This window comes from Ranitomeya imitator, chromosome 2, assembly GCF_032444005.1.
Source record: "Ranitomeya imitator isolate aRanImi1 chromosome 2, aRanImi1.pri, whole genome shotgun sequence".
Lineage (NCBI taxonomy): Eukaryota > Metazoa > Chordata > Amphibia > Anura > Dendrobatidae > Ranitomeya > Ranitomeya imitator.
In genome coordinates, this window is record NC_091283.1 from 279,878,446 (window position 1) to 279,895,495 (window position 17,050).

Sequence of the window (17,050 nt, forward strand, 5' to 3'; positions counted from 1 at the left end):
GACTGATCATAAGAACTTGACTTATCTCGAGTCTGCTAAGCGGTTGAATCCTAGACAGGCTCGTTGGTCGCTGTTTTTTGCCCGTTTTGACTTTATGATTTCGTACCTTCCGGGCTCTAAAAATGTGAAGGCGGATGCTCTGTCTAGGAGTTTTGTGCCCGACTCTCCGGGTTTGTCTGAGCCGGCGGGTATCCTCAAGGAAGGAGTAATTGTGTCTGCCATCTCCCCTGATTTGCGGCGGGTGCTGCAAAAATTTCAGGCTAATAAACCTGATCGTTGTCCTGCGGAGAAACTGTTTGTCCCTGATAGGTGGACGAATAAAGTTATCTCTGAGGTTTATTGTTCGGTGTTGGCTGGTCATCCTGGAATCTTTGGTACTAGAGAGTTAGTGGCTAGATCCTTTTGGTGGCCATCTCTGTCGCGGGATGTGCGTACTTTTGTGCAGTCCTGTGGGATTTGAGCTCGGGCTAAAACCTGCTGTTCTCGTGCCAGTGGGTTGCTTTTGCCCTTGCCGGTCCCGAAGAGGCCTTGGACACATATCTCTATGGATTTTATTTCAGATCTTCCCTTTCTCAAAAGATGTCAGTCATTTAGGTGGTCTGTGATCGCTTTTCTAAGATGGTCCATCTGGTACCCTTGTCTAAATTGCCTTCCTCCTCTGATTTGGTGCCATTGTTCTTCCAGCATGTGGTTCGTTTACATGGCATTCCAGAGAATATCGTTTCTGACAGAGGTTCCCAGTTTGTTTCGAGGTTTTGGCGAGCCTTTTGTGGTAGGATGGGCATTGACTTGTCTTTTTCCTCGGCTTTCCATCCTCAGACTAATGGCCAGACCGAACGAACCAATCAGACCTTGGAAACATATCTGAGATGCTTTGTTTCTGCCGATCAGGATGACTGGGTGTCCTTTTTGCCTTTGGCTGAGTTCGCCCTTAATAATCGGGCCAGCTCGGCTACCTTGGTTTCGCTATTTTTCTGCAATTCTGGGTTCCATCCTCGTTTCTCTTCAGGACAGGTTGAGTCTTCGGACTGTCCTGGTGTGGATACTGTGGTGGACAGGTTGCAGCAGATTTGGACTCATGTAGTGGACAATTTGACCTTGTCCCAGGAGAAGGCTCAACGTTTCGCTAATCGCAGACGCCGTGTGGGTCCCCGACTTCGTGTTGGGGATCTGGTTTGGTTATCTTCTCGTCATATTCCTATGAAGGTGTCCTCTCCTAAGTTTAAACCTCGTTTCATTGGTCCGTATAGGATTTCTGAGGTTCTTAATCCTGTGTCTTTTCGTCTGACCCTTCCAGATTCTTTTTCCATACATAACGTATTCCATAGGTCATTGTTGCGGAGATACGTGGCACCTATGGTTCCATCTGTTGACCCTCCTGCTCCGGTTTTGGTGGAGGGGGAGTTGGAGTATATTGTGGAGAAGATTTTGCATTCTCGTGTTTCAAGACGGAAACTCCAGTATCTGGTTAAATGGAAGGGTTATGCTCAGGAAGATAATTCCTGGGTTTTTGCCTCTGATGTCCATGCTCCCGATCTTGTTCGTGCCTTTCATTTGGCTCATCCTGGTCGGCCTGGGGGCTCTGGTGAGGGTTCGGTGACCCCTCCTCAAGGGGGGGTACTGTTGTAAATTCTGTGGCAGAGCTCCCTCCTGTGGTCACAAGTGGTACTTCGGCTGATTCTCTCTGGGAGCTTCCGTTTGTGGAGGAAAGTGGTACTGCGGCTTCTGAGTTTCCTCCCTCAGGTGATCTGGTGAGGTTGTTAGGTGCTTCTCTACTTAACTCCACCTAATGCTTTGATCCTGGCTTCCTGTCAATGTTCCAGTGTTGGACTTGTTTTTCCCTGGATCATTCCTGTGGCCTGCTGCTCTGCATAGCTAAGTGCTTCTTTGCTATTTGTTTGCTATTTTTTCTGTCCAGCTTGTCTAATTGTTTTGCTGGAAGCTCTGGGACGCAAAGGGTGTACCTCCGTGCCGTTAGTTCGGTACGGAGGGTCTTTTTGCCCCCTTTGCGTGGTTTTCTTTAGGGTTTTGTGTAGACCGCAAAGTTATCTTTCCTATCCTCGCTCTGTTAAGGAAGTCGGGCCTCACTTTGCTGAATCTATTTCATCCCTACGTTTGTCTTTTCATCTTACTCACAGTCATTATATGTGGGGGGCTGCCTTTTCCTTTGGGGTATTTCTCTGAGGCAAGGTAGGCTTATTTTCTATCTTCAGGCTAGTTAGTTTCTCAGGCTGTGCCGAGTTGCATAGGCAGAGTTAGACGCAATCCACGGCTGCCTCTAGTGTTGTTTGGAGAGGATTAGGGATTGCGGTCTGCAGAGTTCCCACGTCTCAGAGCTCGTTCTATTATTTTGGGTTATTGTCAGACCACTGTATGTGCTCTGACCGCTATGTCCATTGTGATACTGAATTGCCTATTACAACACCTTTCTGCTTGTGTGCCAGTCTTGACTCCTGGGTGTGCCATCTCTCTCTCTCAAATAGTGGGCCATAGAAAGCCTATTTTTTTTTAATTTGGTTTCTAAATTCTCCCTGAAAAAATTAAAAAAAATCAGTGGGAGATTAATATTGCCCTTTCTGCTTGTGTGCCACTCCTGACTCCTGGGTGTGCCATCTCTCTCTCTCAAATAGTGGGCCATAGAAAGCCTATTTTTTTTAATTTGGTTTCTAAATTCTCCCTGAAAAAATCATTTTTTTTAATTTGGTTTCTAAAGTCTCCCTGAAAAAATAAAAAAAAAATCAGTGGGAGATTAATATTGCCCTTTCTGCTTGTGTGCCAGTCTTGACTCCTGGATGTGCCATCTCTCTCTCTCAAATAGTGGGCCATAGAAAGCCTATTTTTTTTTTTTTTTTGTTGTTTCTAAATTCTCCCTGAAAAAATCATTTTTTTTAATTTGGTTTCTAAATTCTCCCTGAAAAAATCATTTTTTTTAATTTGGTTTCTAAATTCTCCCTGAAAAAATCATTTTTTTTAATTTGGTTTCTAAATTCTCCCTGAAAAAATAAAAAAAAATCAGTGGGAGATTAATATTGCCCTTTCTGCTTGTGTGCCAGTTTTGACTCCTGGGTGTGCCATCTCTCTCTCTCAAATAGTGGGCCATAGAAAGCCTATTTTTTTTTGTTTGGTTTCTAAATTCTCCCTGAAAAAATAAAAAAAAAATCAGTGGGAGATTAATATTGCCCTTTCTGCTTGTGTGCCAGTCTTGACTCCTGGGTGTGCCATCTCTCTCTCTCAAATAGTGGGCCATAGAAAGCCTATTTTTTTTTGTTTGGTTTCTAAATTCTCCCTGAAAAAATAAAAAAAAATCAGTGGGAGATTAATATTGCCCTTTCTGCTTGTGTGCCACTCCTGACTCCTGGGTGTGCCATCTCTCTCTCTCAAATAGTGGGCCATAGAAAGCCTATTTTTTTTTATTTGGTTTCTAAATTCTGCCTGAAAAAATAAAAAAAAATCAGTGGGAGATTAGTATTGCCCTTTCTGCTTGTGTGCCACTCCTGACTTCTGGGTGTGCCATCTCTCTCTCTCAAATAGTGGGCCATAGAAAGCCTATTTTTTTTTATTTGGTTTCTAAATTCTCCCTGAAAAAATCATTTTTTTATTTGGTTTCTAAATTCTCCCTGAAAAAAATCATTTTTTTTTTTATTTGGTTTCTAAATTCTCCCTGAAAAAAAAAAAAAAAAAGTGGGAGATCAATATTGACATTTGTGCTTGAGTGACAGTCCTGCGTGTGTGGCATCTCTCTCATTTGGTGCCACCGAAAACAGAGTGTGTAACATTGTGCCTGATTTTCCTTGTGGTCTCACCCACCTGTAAAGGGATATCTAAACCATACTGAAGTTATAGCTCACCGTGTAAGTTGTTTTACAGCAACAAATACCGTTACTTTGGTTAAGTTTTTAAAACAATGAAGTCTGGTGGAAGAGGTCGTGGCCGTGGGCGTTCATTGTCAGCTGGTAATGATGGTAGTGGTAGTGGAGCATCAGGTGGTCGTGGGAAAAATAATATTGCACCTAAGTCTGGAGCTGTGGAGCCAGGTTCGTCGTCTGGCTACAGAAGGCCTCGAACGCTCCCTTTTCTGGGAGTAGGAAAACCGCTTTTAAAGCCGGAGCAGCAAGAGCAAGTTTTGGCTTACCTTGCAGACTCAGCCTCTAGCTCTTTTGCCTCCTCTTTTGAAACTGGTAAATGTAAAAGCAGCGCGTTGTTAGTGGATGTTCACGGTCAGGGACAAGTCGCTTCCTTGTCCTCTTCAGCAAAAACAACAACAGAGAAGTAAGGCAGCAGGCGACACAACGGGTTACTCCATGGAGCTCTTTACACATACCGTCCCTGGCTTAGAAAGTAAAGCAGTTAACAGGCCATGCCCATTACAAGTTGAATCTGACATGGAGTGCACTGATGCACAGCCACAGCCAGACTACTATGCTGGTCCTTTGACTCAGACCACAACATTGCCCTCGCAGGGTACTGATCCAGAATCAGACCCTGATGAGACTATGTTGCTTCGTCACGAATGCTCTACCACCGACTTACATGGTGACACAGACGAAGTTGCGCACGAGCTAGAAGAGGAGATTATAGATGACCCAGTTGTTGACCCCGATTGGCAGCCATTGGGGGAACAGGGTGCAGGCGGCAGTAGTTCTGAAGCGGAGGAGGAGGGGCCGCAGCAGGCATCAACATCGCAACAGGTTCCATCTGCCGGGCCCGTAGATGGGACAAAACGTGTGGCAAAGCCAAAACCTGTTGGAGGACAGCGTGGCCATCCGGTTAAAGCTCAGTCTGCAATGCCTGAAAAGGGATCTGAGGCTCGAAAGAGTGCAGTCTGGCATTTTTTTTAAACAACATCCAATTGATCAGCGCAAAGTCATCTGTCAAAAATGTTCAACTACCTTAAGCAGAGGTCAGAATCTGAAAAGTCTCAATACAAGTTGCATGCATAGACATTTAACCACCATGCATTTGCAAGCCTGGACTAACTACCAAACGTCCCTTAAGGTTGTAGCACCCTCGGCCAATGAAGCTAGTCAGCAACGCTACATCCCTGCCGTCACTGTAAGGCCACCATTTTCCGCACCACCTGCAGTATCTGTGCAGTTTTCTTTGCCAGGCCAAAGCAGTCAGGGTCAGGGAATCACCAGTTTCGTAGTAGGAAACACTGCATCTAGGCCACAGGCGGAAACAATACCGTCTCCAACCGTCTCTCAGTGTGCCATGTCCACCGGCACACCCGCTAGTTCCACGATCTCCAGCTCTCCAGTCCAGCTCACCCTACATAAGACTCTGGTTAGAAAAAGGAAGTACTTATCCTCGCATCCGCGTACACAGGGTTTGAACACCCACATAGCTAGACTAATCTCGTTAGAGATGATGCCCTACCGGTTAGTTGAAAGTGAAGCTTTCAAAGCCCTGATGGACTACGCTGTACCACGCTACGAGCTACCCAGTCGACACTTCTTTTCGAGAAAAGCCATCCCAGCCCTCCACCAGCATGTTAAAGAGCGCATCGTCCATGCACTCAGGCAATCTGTGAGTACAAAGGTGCACCTGACAACAGATGCATGGACCAGTAGGCATGGCCAGGGACGTTACGTGTCCATCACGGCACACTGGGTGAATGTGGTGGATGCAGGGTCCACAGGGGACATCAATTTCGGGACAGTTCTGCCTAGCCCACGGTCTAGGAAACAGTTGGCTGTAGGTGTTCGCACCCCCTCCTCCTCCTCCTCCTCTTCGTCCTTCTGCAGAAGCGAGAGCTCATCCACAGACCGCAGTCGCCAAACCACTCCATCCGCAGCTGGCACTGTTGCACACCAGTTGTCCCATTATGGGGCAGCTACTGGCAAGCATCAGCAGGCTGTATTGGCTATGAAGTGTTTGGGCGACAACAGACACACCGCTGAAGTTCTGTCCGAGTTCTTGCAGAGAGAAACGCAGTCGTGGCTGGGCACAGTAGATCTTGAGGCAGGCAAGGTAGTGAGTGATAACGGAAGGAATTTCATGGCTGCCATCTCCCTTTCCCAACTGAAACACATTCCTTGCCTGGCTCACACCTTAAACCTGGTGGTGCAGTGCTTCCTGAAAAGTTATCCGGGGTTATCCGACCTGCTCCTCAAAGTGCGCGGACTTTGCTCACATATCCGCCGTTCGCCCGTACACTCCAGCCGTATGCAGACCTATCAGCGGTTTTTGAACCTTCCCCAGCATCGCCTAATCATAGACGTTGCAACAAGGTGGAACTCAACACTGCACATGCTTCAGAGACTGTGCGAACAGAGGCGGGCTGTTATGTTTTTGTGGGAGGATGCACATACACGGGCAGGCAGTAGGATGGCAGACATGGAGTTGTCAGGTGTGCAGTGGTCGAAGATACAAGACATGTGTCAAGTCCTTCAGTGTTTTGAGGAATGCACACGGCTGGTTAGTGCAGACAACGCCATAATAAGCATGAGCATCCCCCTAATGCGTCTGCTGATGCAAAGTTTGACGCACATAAAGGACCAGGCATCTGCAGCCGAGGAAGAGGAAAGCCTTGACGACAGTCAGCCATTGTCTGGTCAGAGGTAGCGGGCGAACAGGAGGAGGAGGACGAGGAGGATGATGGGGATGAGTATTTTTTTAATGAGGAAGCTTCTCTGGGGCCACTGGAAATTGGTGGCGTGGCAAGGCCGGGTTCTGGGTTTCTGAGGGACACAAGTGATGTAGATTTGCCTGAAACTGCCCCTCAACCAAGCACAACCGCAGATTTGACAACTGGAACTTTGGCACACATGGCGGATTATGCCTTACATATCCTCAAAAGGGACACACGCATTACGAAAATGATGAACGATGACGATTACTGGTTTGCCTGCCTCCTTGATCCTCGCTATAAAGGCAAATTGCAAAATATTATGCCACATGACAACTTGGAACTAATATTAGCAACAAACAATCAACTCTTGTTGACCGTTTGCTTCAGGCATTCCCAGCACACAGCGCCCGTGATCGTTCTCACACGAGCAGCAGGGGGCAGCAGACCAGAAGTGTTAGAGGTGCAGAAATCCGAAGTACCGTTGGACAGAGGGGTTTTCTGACCAGGTTGTGGAGTGATTTTGCTATGACCGCAGACAGGACAGGTACTGCTGCATCAATTCAAAGTGACAGGAGACAACATTTGTCCAGTATGGTTACTAACTATTTTTCATCCCTTATCGATGTTCTACCTCAACCGTCTGTTAGGGCTAGCGGAACGCACCAAATAATAAGACAGATAGAGTATGGTGCGTTCGCAGCCCGGGGTCCACCGTGCAGAGATGGAACCTGCTGCCAAGTAATGACGGACTATATGGCGGTACTAATAAGTATACTCACGTGGGTTAAACTTCACCCAGCGTGAAAGAAGCGATCCTGTTGCGTCACAGGACCGCGGTACCGCACATAGAGCGCGAGCAAGTAGTCAGCGAACTCAACCCCAACTAGGATTGAAGTCCGATTAGACCCTTGCTGGCACAACACCGCAACTGGGTGTGTAAGGAAACTCAACAATTTTAAGGCACAAGAGTGCATGCGGTGCCGCACTGACGAACGCCACTAACCACCCAGGCTTGGGTAAGGAAAGCACAGAGGAAGTGCACGGCGCCGTACTGGCGGTAACAGCAACTGGACGCTGTAATGTGTGATTAGTGCTGTAGGCTAAGTCGGGCGCTAGATAGCAACCATACACCTTCCGCGAACAGACATTCAATAGGGTAGGGGTATCCAAGGACGACTTGCACTCACAACATACACACATTAACAATTGTACACTAGCGCATGGCCGTGCGGTCATGCGCAGTTTATATAGTTGCAGCACAGGAAGTGGCCACAGAAACTTTGCCCTTCCAAGACCTGCCAAGAGGACCAATGGAATGTGCTGCAGAGCCTGAGCACATGACCCTCGATCTCCAACGGGAGATCTTGCCCTGGGCATGCTCAGTGTGTGCAGACAAGGACTTAGTCCCAGAGAAGCCCGCTCGCTGCTGACCAGCACTGACTTTAATGGCAGAAGCTGAAGAAGCAGCAGTAACTCTCAGTACAGAGTGAGACTGAGCAAGACGCTGGGACCGACGTCCTTGCTGAGCAGACTCCACTGCGGCTGGATGAGAATGGGAGACCGCAGCGGAGATGACTCGAGATTCCCCCTGTGCAGAAGCGGGAACTCGAGACCTAACACCGTCATTCCCATTTGATTACTGGGCATCCAAATTAGACACCTGGCCAGAATTGGCAGAATATGCATTGCAGGAGCTTGCTTGCCCGGCAGCTAGTGTCCTATCAGAAAGAGTATTCGGTGCTGCAGGTTCAATATTAACCGAAAAAAGGACTCGTCTGGCTACCCAAAATGTTGATGATCTAACCTTCATTAAAATGAACCACAACTGGATTTCGAATTCTTTTGCCCCACCTTGCCCGGCCGACACCTAGCTTTCCTATGAAAAGGTATTGCCTGTGGACTACTCTGAATGACTTTACCAATCTCGTAATTTGCAGCAGCTGATTGTCCAGCATACGACATGTTTACACCTCCCTAAATGGCCAAACTCCCCACACGGGGCCGTGGTATCGCCACTTGGCGCAAGCACCCGTGAGAGTGCTGTTTGTCTGAAGAGGTGGGTGTGCCCGCTTTTGGTCTACGGCACTGCCACTGGGTACCTCATAGTACAATAAGGTGTCTCTGGCGGTGGTGGTGCGCACCCAACGTCAGACACACTGTTGTAACATGAGGGGCCCTGGGCATGTACCGTCGGCCACAAGAGAGTTCCCCCACCCCCAGCTCAAACATTGCTCTACCACTTGCACAATTATCTCTCACTGTTCCACCTATGTTTAGTCTATGCGCTGACATCCATAAATTCCTGCCACTGACAATACCATTGTGTTGACATGTATGATGGTACTTAACATAGTCAGGGGCAGTGTCCTATATTTACCCAAGTAAATACTTTGTGCCAAATTACTAGGTCTGAAACTACGCAGAGGAGCCCACCCCTGTACCTAATGATTGCACCCTTTTGGTTTTTCTTTTTGTTGTAATGCGAGACATTAACATGTATTTATTTTTTGGGACTACTAACTGGCAGACACTCATTACAATCGGCCGCCGCTGACAACACCAATGGTGCCCACTGCTTGTGTACCCCTGCAAGAGAATTCAAAGTGCCTACAGCCCAAATTTATTATGTTAGGCCTTCGAAGCCTGTCTGCGGTCCCTCCTTCCACTAGGCCTCCACTGACCTGTCTACTGCTGCCCGTGTACCCCTGGAACCAATGTTAAAGTGCCTACAGCCCTAATTTATTATGTTAGGCCTTCGAAGCCTGTCTGTGGTCCCTCCTTCCACTAGGCCTCCACTGACCTGTCTACTGCTGCCCGTGTACCCCTGGAACCAATGTTAAAGTGCCTACAGCCCTAATTTATTATGTTAGGCCTTCGAAGCCTGTCTGCGGTCCCTCCTTCCACTAGGCCTCCACTGACCTGTCTACTGCTGCCCGTGTACCCCTGGAACCAATTTTAAAGTGCCTACAGCCCAATTTTATTATGTTAGGCCCTCGAAGCCTGTCTGCGGTCCCTCCTTCCACTAGGCCTCCACTGACCTGTCTACTGCTGCCCGTGTACCCCTGGAACCAATGTTAAAGTGCCTACAGCCCTAATTTATTATGTTAGGCTTTCGAAGCCTGTCTGCGGTCCCTCCTTCCACTAGGCCTCAACTGACCTGTCTACTGCTGCCCCTGTACCTCTGGAACCAATGTTAAAGTGCCTACAGCCCTAATTTATTATGTTAGGCCTTCGAAGCCTGTCTGCGGTCCCTCCTTCCACTAGGCCTCCACTGACCTGTCTACTGCTGCCCGTGTTCCCCTGGAACCAATTTTAAAGTGCCTACAGCCCAATTTTATTATGTTAGGCCTTCGAAGCCTGTCTGCGGTCCCTCCTTCCACTAGGCCTCCACTGACCTGTCTACTGCTGCCAGTGTACCCCTGGAACCAATGTTAAAGTGCCTACAGCCCTAATTTATTATGTTAGGCCTTCGAAGCCTGTCTGCGGTCCCTCCTTCCACTAGGCCTCCACTGACCTGTCTACTGCTGCCCGTGTTCCCCTGGAACCAATTTTAAAGTGCCTACAGCCCAATTTTATTATGTTAGGCCTTCAAAGCCTGTCTGCGGTCCCTCCTTCCACTAGGCCTCCACTGACCTGTCTACTGCTGCCCGTGTACCCCTGGAACCAATGTTAAAGTGCCTACAGCCCTAATTTATTATGTTAGGCCTTCGAAGCCTGTCTGCGGTCCCTCCTTCCACTATGCCTCCACTGACCTGTCTACTGCTGCCCGTGTACCCCTGGAACCAATTTTAAAGTGCCTACAGCCCAATTTTATTATGTTAGGCCTTCGAAGCCTGTCTGCGGTCCCTCCTTCCACTAGGCCTCCACTGACCTGTCTACTGCTGCCCGTGTACCCCTGGAACCAATTATAAAGTGCCTACAGCCCAATTTTATTATGTTAGGCCCTCGAAGCCTGTCTGCGGTCCCTCCTTCCACTAGGCCTCCACTGACCTGTCTACTGCTGCCCGTGTACCCCTGGATCCAATTATAAAGTGCCTACAGCCCAATTTTATTATGTTAGGCCTTCGAAGCCTGTCTGCGGTCCCTCCTTCCAATAGTTATCCACTGACCAGACCAATGCTGGCCGTGTACCCCTGGAACCCAGCTGAAAGTGCATGGAGCTCCTTTTTTTATTTGTTTTATATTTAGAAAGCCCAGATGAACTACGCTGTACCACGGTTCAAGCTACCCAGTCGACATTTCTTTTGCGAGAAAAGCCATCCCAGCCCTCCACCGGTATGAAAAAGTCTGCATTGTCATAGCACTCAGGCAATCAAACAGTAGAAAGGTGTACCTGACAAGAGACGCATGGACCAGTAGGCATGTCCACAAAAAGTTACGTGTCCATTACGGCGCACTGGGTTAATGTGTTGGATGCATGGTCCACAGGGGACAGCCTACAAAGTCTGTCTGCAGTCCCTAATTCAAATTGTCCTCCGCTGACCACACCACTGCTGCCCGTGTACCCCTGGAACCAATTTTAAAGTGCCTACAGCCTAATTTTGTTATGTTAGGCCTACTACGCCAGTCTGCGGTCCCTCCTTCCAATACTCCTCCACTGACCACACCACTGCTGCCCGTGGACCCCTGGAACCTATTTTTAATTGCATAGAGCATCCTTTTTTTAATAGTAGGCGTACAAAGTCTGTCTGCGGTCCACTATTGAAATTGTCCTCCACTGACCAGAGCAATGCTGCCTGTGTACGCCTGTAACCTTTTTTAAACTGCAGTGAGCCACATTTTTGGTTTATGGCCTACTACCTGTGTCTGTCTGCGCCACTCAATACAGCTGTCCTCCTTTGAAAAAAGCAGAGCGTCAATAGTCTTGCTTTCAGCCTCTAGGAATTTGAAAACTGCATTGGGGCTACTACTTTGGTAGGGCCTACTAACGGTGTCTGCCGCTCCAAGGTGTGCCCCAGGTTTCCTCTCCTTTGCTTGGGTCTTCCGACTCTCGTTTAGTAGTTGTTGAAAACTACACTGCATTAGGCCTACAAATTGGGTATGGGGTGTAGAGACGGTGTGTTACACTCCAAGGTGTTCCCCAGGTTTCGTCCACATTGCTTCGATCTTCCGACTCTCGTTTAGTAGTTGTTGAAAACTACACTGCATTAGGCCTACAAATTGGGTATGGGGTGTACCGTCATGGCCAAAAGTTTTGAGAATGAGACAAATATCAATTTTTCCAAAGTCTACAGCTTCATTTTTTCTAATGGCAATTTGCATATACTCCTGAATGTCAGAGTGATCAGCTTAACAGCAATTCAAAGTCAATATTTGCACAGAAAATGAACTTTAACCCCCAAAACACATTTCAAAATCATTGCAGTCCTGCCTTAAAAGGAGCAGCTAACATCGTTTTAGTGATTGATCCATTAACACAGGTGTGGGTGTTGATGAGGACAGGGCTGGCGATCAATCAGTCATGATTAAGTAAGAATGACATCACTGGACACTTTAAAAGGAGGCTGGTGCTTGGTATCATTGTTTCTCTTCAGTTAACCATGGTTATCGCTAAAGAAACACGTGCAGCCATCATTGCACTGCACAAAAATGGCCTAACAGGGAAGAGTATCGCAGCTACAAAGATTGCACCTCAGTCAACAATCTATCGCATCATCAAGAACTTCAAGGAGAGAGCTTCCATTGTTGTCAGAAAGGCTCCAGGGTGCCCAAGAAAGACCAGCAAGCTCCAGGACCGTATCTTAAAACTGTTTCAGCTGCGGGATTGGACTACCAGCAGTGCCGAGCTTGCTCAGGAATGGCAGCAGGATGGTGTCAGTGCTTCTGCACGCACTGTGAGGCGGAGACTCTTTGAGCAAGGCCTGGTTTCAAGGAGGGCAGCAAAGAAGCCTGTTCTCTCCAGAAAAAACATCAGGGACCGACTGATATACTGCAAAAGGTACAGGGAGTGGACTGCTGAGGACTGGGGCAAAGTCATTTTCTCTGATGAATCCCCTTTTCGATTGTTTGGGACATCTGGAAAACAGCTTATTCGGAGAAGAAGAGGTGAGCGCTACCACCAGTCTTGTCTCATGCCAACTGTAAAGCATCCTGAAACTATTCATGTGTGGGGTTGCTTCTCAGCCAAGGGAATCGGCTCACTCACAGTCTTGCCTAAAAACACAGCCATGAATAAAGAATGGTACCATAATGTCCTCCAAGAGTAACTTCTCCCAACCGTCCAAGAGCAGTTTGGCGCCCAACAATGCCTTTTCCAGCATGATGGAGCACCTTGCCATAAAGCAAAGGTGATAACTAAATGGCTCATGGAACAAAACATAGAGATTTTGGGTCCATGGCCTGGAAACTCCCCAGATCTTAATCCCATTGAGAACTTGTGGTCAATCATCAAGAGACGGGTGGACAAACAAAAACCAACAAATTCTGGCAAAATGCAAGCATTGATTATGCAAGAATGGACTGCTATCAGTCAGGATTTGGTCCAGAAGTTGATTGAGAGCATGCCAGGGAGAATTGCAATGGTCTTGAAGAAGCGTCAACACTGCAAATATTGACTTGCTGCATTAACTCATTCTGTCAATATAACCTATTGGTACTCATAATATGATTGCAATTATATTTCTGTATGTGATATAAACATCAGAAAAACACTAATAAAAACCAGACGGCAGCAAATCATGTGAAAATATAATTTTGGTGTCATTCTCAAAACTTTTGGCCATGACTATAGAGACGGTGTGTTACACTCCAAGGTGTTCCCCAGGTTTCGTCCACATTGCTTCGATCTTCCGACTCTCGTTTAGTAGTTGTTGAAAACTACACTGCATTAGGCCTACAAATTGGGTATGGGGTGTAGAGACGGTGTGTTCCACTCCAAGGTGTTCCCCAGGTTTCCTCTACATTGCTTTCATCTTCCGACTCTCGTTTAGTAGTTGTTGAAAACTACACTGCATTAGGCCTACAAATTGGGTATGGGGTGTAGAGACGGTGTGTTCCACTCCAAGGTGTTCCCCAGGTTTCCTCTACATTGCTTCGGTCTTCCGACTCTCGTTTAGCAGTTGTTGAAAACTACACTGCATTAGGCCTACAAATTGGGTATGGGGTGTAGAGACGGTGTGTTCCACTCCAAGGTGTTCCCCAGGTTTCCTCTCCATTGCTTCAGTCTTCCGACTCTCGTTTAGTAGTTGTTGAAAACTACACTGCATTAGGCCTACAAATTGGGTATGGGGTGTAGAGACGGTGTGTTCCACTCCAAGGTGTTCCCCAGGTTTCCTCTACATTGCTTCGGTCTTCCGACTCTCGTTTAGTAGTTGTTGAAAACTACACTGCATTAGGCCTACAAATTGGGTATGGGGTGTAGAGACGGTGTGTTACACTCCAAGGTGTTCCCCAGGTTTCCTCTCCATTGCTTCGGTCTTCCGACTCTCGTTTAGTAGTTGTTGAAAACTACACTGCATTAGGCCTACAAATTGGGTATGGGGTGTAGAGACGGTGTGTTCCACTCCAAGGTGTCCCCCAGGTTTCCTCTACATTGCTTCGGTCTTCCGACTCTCGTTTAGTAGTTGTTGAAAACAACACTGCATTAGGCCTACTAGTTGGGTTGGGGCCTTCTATCTGTGTCTGCCGCTCCTTGCTGTTCTCCAGTGAACAAAGCTGTGCCGCCGGTTTACTACTGTTGCCAATTTTGAACTGCATTTAGAATACTTACTGATTTGGGCCTACTCTCTGTGTCAGCCTCTCATTCCAGTTGTCCTCCACTGAACAAAACAATGCCCCCTGGTTAGTCCTGTTACCAATTTTGAACTGCATTTAGCCCACTTTAATCTTTGGGCCCATATCTGTTTCCCCCTCATCCTGCCCATTGCCCAGCCAGTGATAGATGAGTCTGCTGGTACATTGACCCATAATGCAACATTCCCCGTGCACGCTACACTGCAAGATTGTGACCCTGCTGAAAGTCAGGTCCCCCTTCCCGCATACCATACCACCTTACACGGGGACAAAGAGGAAGGTGCAGATGAAGGTGCAGGTTCCTTCATCAGGTGGGGGGAGGAATACTCGTTGGCGACGTCACTGGCACAGGGACCCTCATAGTACGCAAAAGTGTTGCTGCCGGTGGGAGGCGCCCCCGCCGTGCAAACACACCGCTGTACTTTGAGGGGCCCTGTGCCAGTGCCAATGCCAACGAGTGGGCCCCCCCTGCTTGCTCAGGATCACAGCACTTGCAAAGTTGAAATACTTACCTCTCCCTGCTCCACTGCTGTGACGTGGTCCAGATTTACTGGGCACACTAATTACTTGAACCAGCCCTACCCCCCACAACTTTAGCCAAATTACCCCAAATTTCAAATGCCTTCCAATTATTATAAGCTAAATTACGATTGACAAGCTTCAGTAGCAAGAATGGATGTTTTTGCCAATACAATGGGCTCTGTTCATGTTTTCCTGGCCTCTACTCACTGCCGACTATGCTCCCCCATTGACTTGCATTGGGTTTCGTGTTTCGGTCGATCCCCGACTTTTCGCGATAATCGGCCGATTCCACTCGACTCGACTTTTGAGATAGTCGGGGTTTCGCGAAACACGGCTCTACTCTAAAAAGGTCAAGGTCGCTCAACTCTACATATCAGCATTGAACCCTATGTGTTCATATAAAAACATAAGAACAATGCCCCAGTAGTGCCTCCAAAAATAATGTTATATAATATACATGGCGTTCTACAGGGCATTGTTATCAGAGAATGTACCCTATAAAGCTGGGCACACATAATCAGTACGTAGTGGCGCAAGGTTTAGACAGTGTACACCCACACCCACAACAATCTAATCCTAAATCTATAATGTAATGATAGTCTGGAGTATACATAAATGATAAATAAACATCATACCCCTATATCTATATTAATTTGCTGCAAACCATCTAATAGGCCTGCAGCGCTGTCAAATTAATACCAGGGAAAAAGGGGAGCAAAAAACGAAACCGACGAAAACAATTCACACGAAGCAACCATAGGTTAACCGCTCATTCAGTCCTCCAGGGACCACTGACCCCATCCTAAATATCCACTGGGTTTCCTTTTGAAGGATAACCCTATCCCAGTCACCCCTCCTTCCATTTTGTTTTACCACTTCCAGGACACAAAAGGAGAGAACCTTATTGTCACCCTGGTGTGTCTCCCAAATGTGATGTGCTACAGGGGTGTCTCTAGCATTTTTGATGTCTCCTAGGTGTTCCCCGATCCTCCTTCTCAGTTCTCTTTTTGTCTTCCCTATATAATTTTTCGGACATGTACATGTAGCCATATAGATCACACCAATGGTCTTACAATTAGCAAAATCCCTACAAATAAAGTGTCTTCCATTAGATGCACTAATAAAGCTTTTGCCTGGTGCTACATAATCACAAAAGGAACAGTTTCCGCACCTAAACGTACCATTGATGCGTCTATCCAACCAGGTTCCTTCACGTTTGGGTCTTTTATAATGACTATGTACAAGTCGATCTTTCAAGGATCGTCCTCTACGGAAGGTGATCTGGGGTCTATCCGGGATGACATCTACCAGAGTCTCGTCCAACTGTAAAATGCCCCAATGTTTTTTGAGGACACTAAAAACCCGATTGAACTGATTATCAAAGGTTCCAATAATCCTCGGGATGTTATCAGCCTCTGGTTTCTTGTTGGTCTGTAGGAGAGTCCTTCTCTCTCTACCTAGAGCATTTCTAAAGGCCGGATCTAGTACCTCATCCGGATAGCCCCGATCCCGAAACCTCTCCCTCAGATCATACGCTTGTGCCCTGAAGGTGGCAGGAATGGAGCAATTTCTCCTTGTCCTCAGGTATTGGCCCCGAGGAATACCCTTCAGGGGAGCCGGATGGTGACTCTCCCACCGAAGAAGGGCATTCGTGGCTGTTGGCTTTTGAAACAGTCTTGTATCCAACATACCATTGGTGTTGATGGTAATTTTCACATCCAAAAAAGCCAGTTCACATCTATCACTCTCTGACGTGAACCTAAGACCAAAGCCATTGTTATTCAACCCTTGTACAAAACTGTCGAACTCCGTTTCTGTACCTCTCCATATGACCAGGACATCGTCTATATATCGGTACCAAGCCGATATTTTGTTGGTCCACCATTCCTCTACCCCAGAAAACACTATGGTTTCCTCCCACCAGCCCAGGAGGAGATTTGCATACGAGGGTGCACAGGAGCAACCCATCGCGGTCTCCCTGAGCTGGTGGAAGTACTTACCGTCAAAAAGGAAATAGTTGTGGGTTAAAACAAACTCCATCAACTCCACCACAAATTTGCTGTGTTTCTCAAAAAAGATGGCTCTTGTCCTCAGATAATACTCAAGTGCTTTCAGGCCCATGGTGTGGGGAATGCTACTGTATAAAGCTTCAACATCTATTGAGCCTAGGATAGTTCCCTGTTCCACCACAATGCCATCTATTTGGTTGAGCTCCCTCATTTTATA

The 17,050-nt window shown here is 47.3% G+C and overlaps 1 protein-coding gene across 1 annotated transcript in view; it reads left to right on the forward strand.

Annotated features, from left to right (window-relative positions):
- The window catches only part of LOC138666412 (uncharacterized), a 32,154-nt gene extending 16,284 nt beyond the window's left edge, over positions 1–15,870 (forward strand). Inside the window, exon 6 of the mRNA XM_069754635.1 lies at positions 15,800–15,870. Within this exon, the coding sequence (XP_069610736.1) occupies positions 15,800–15,870 (71 nt within the window). The remainder of the gene's footprint in view (positions 1–15,799) is intronic.
- Positions 15,871–17,050: the final 1,180 nt, after the last annotated feature.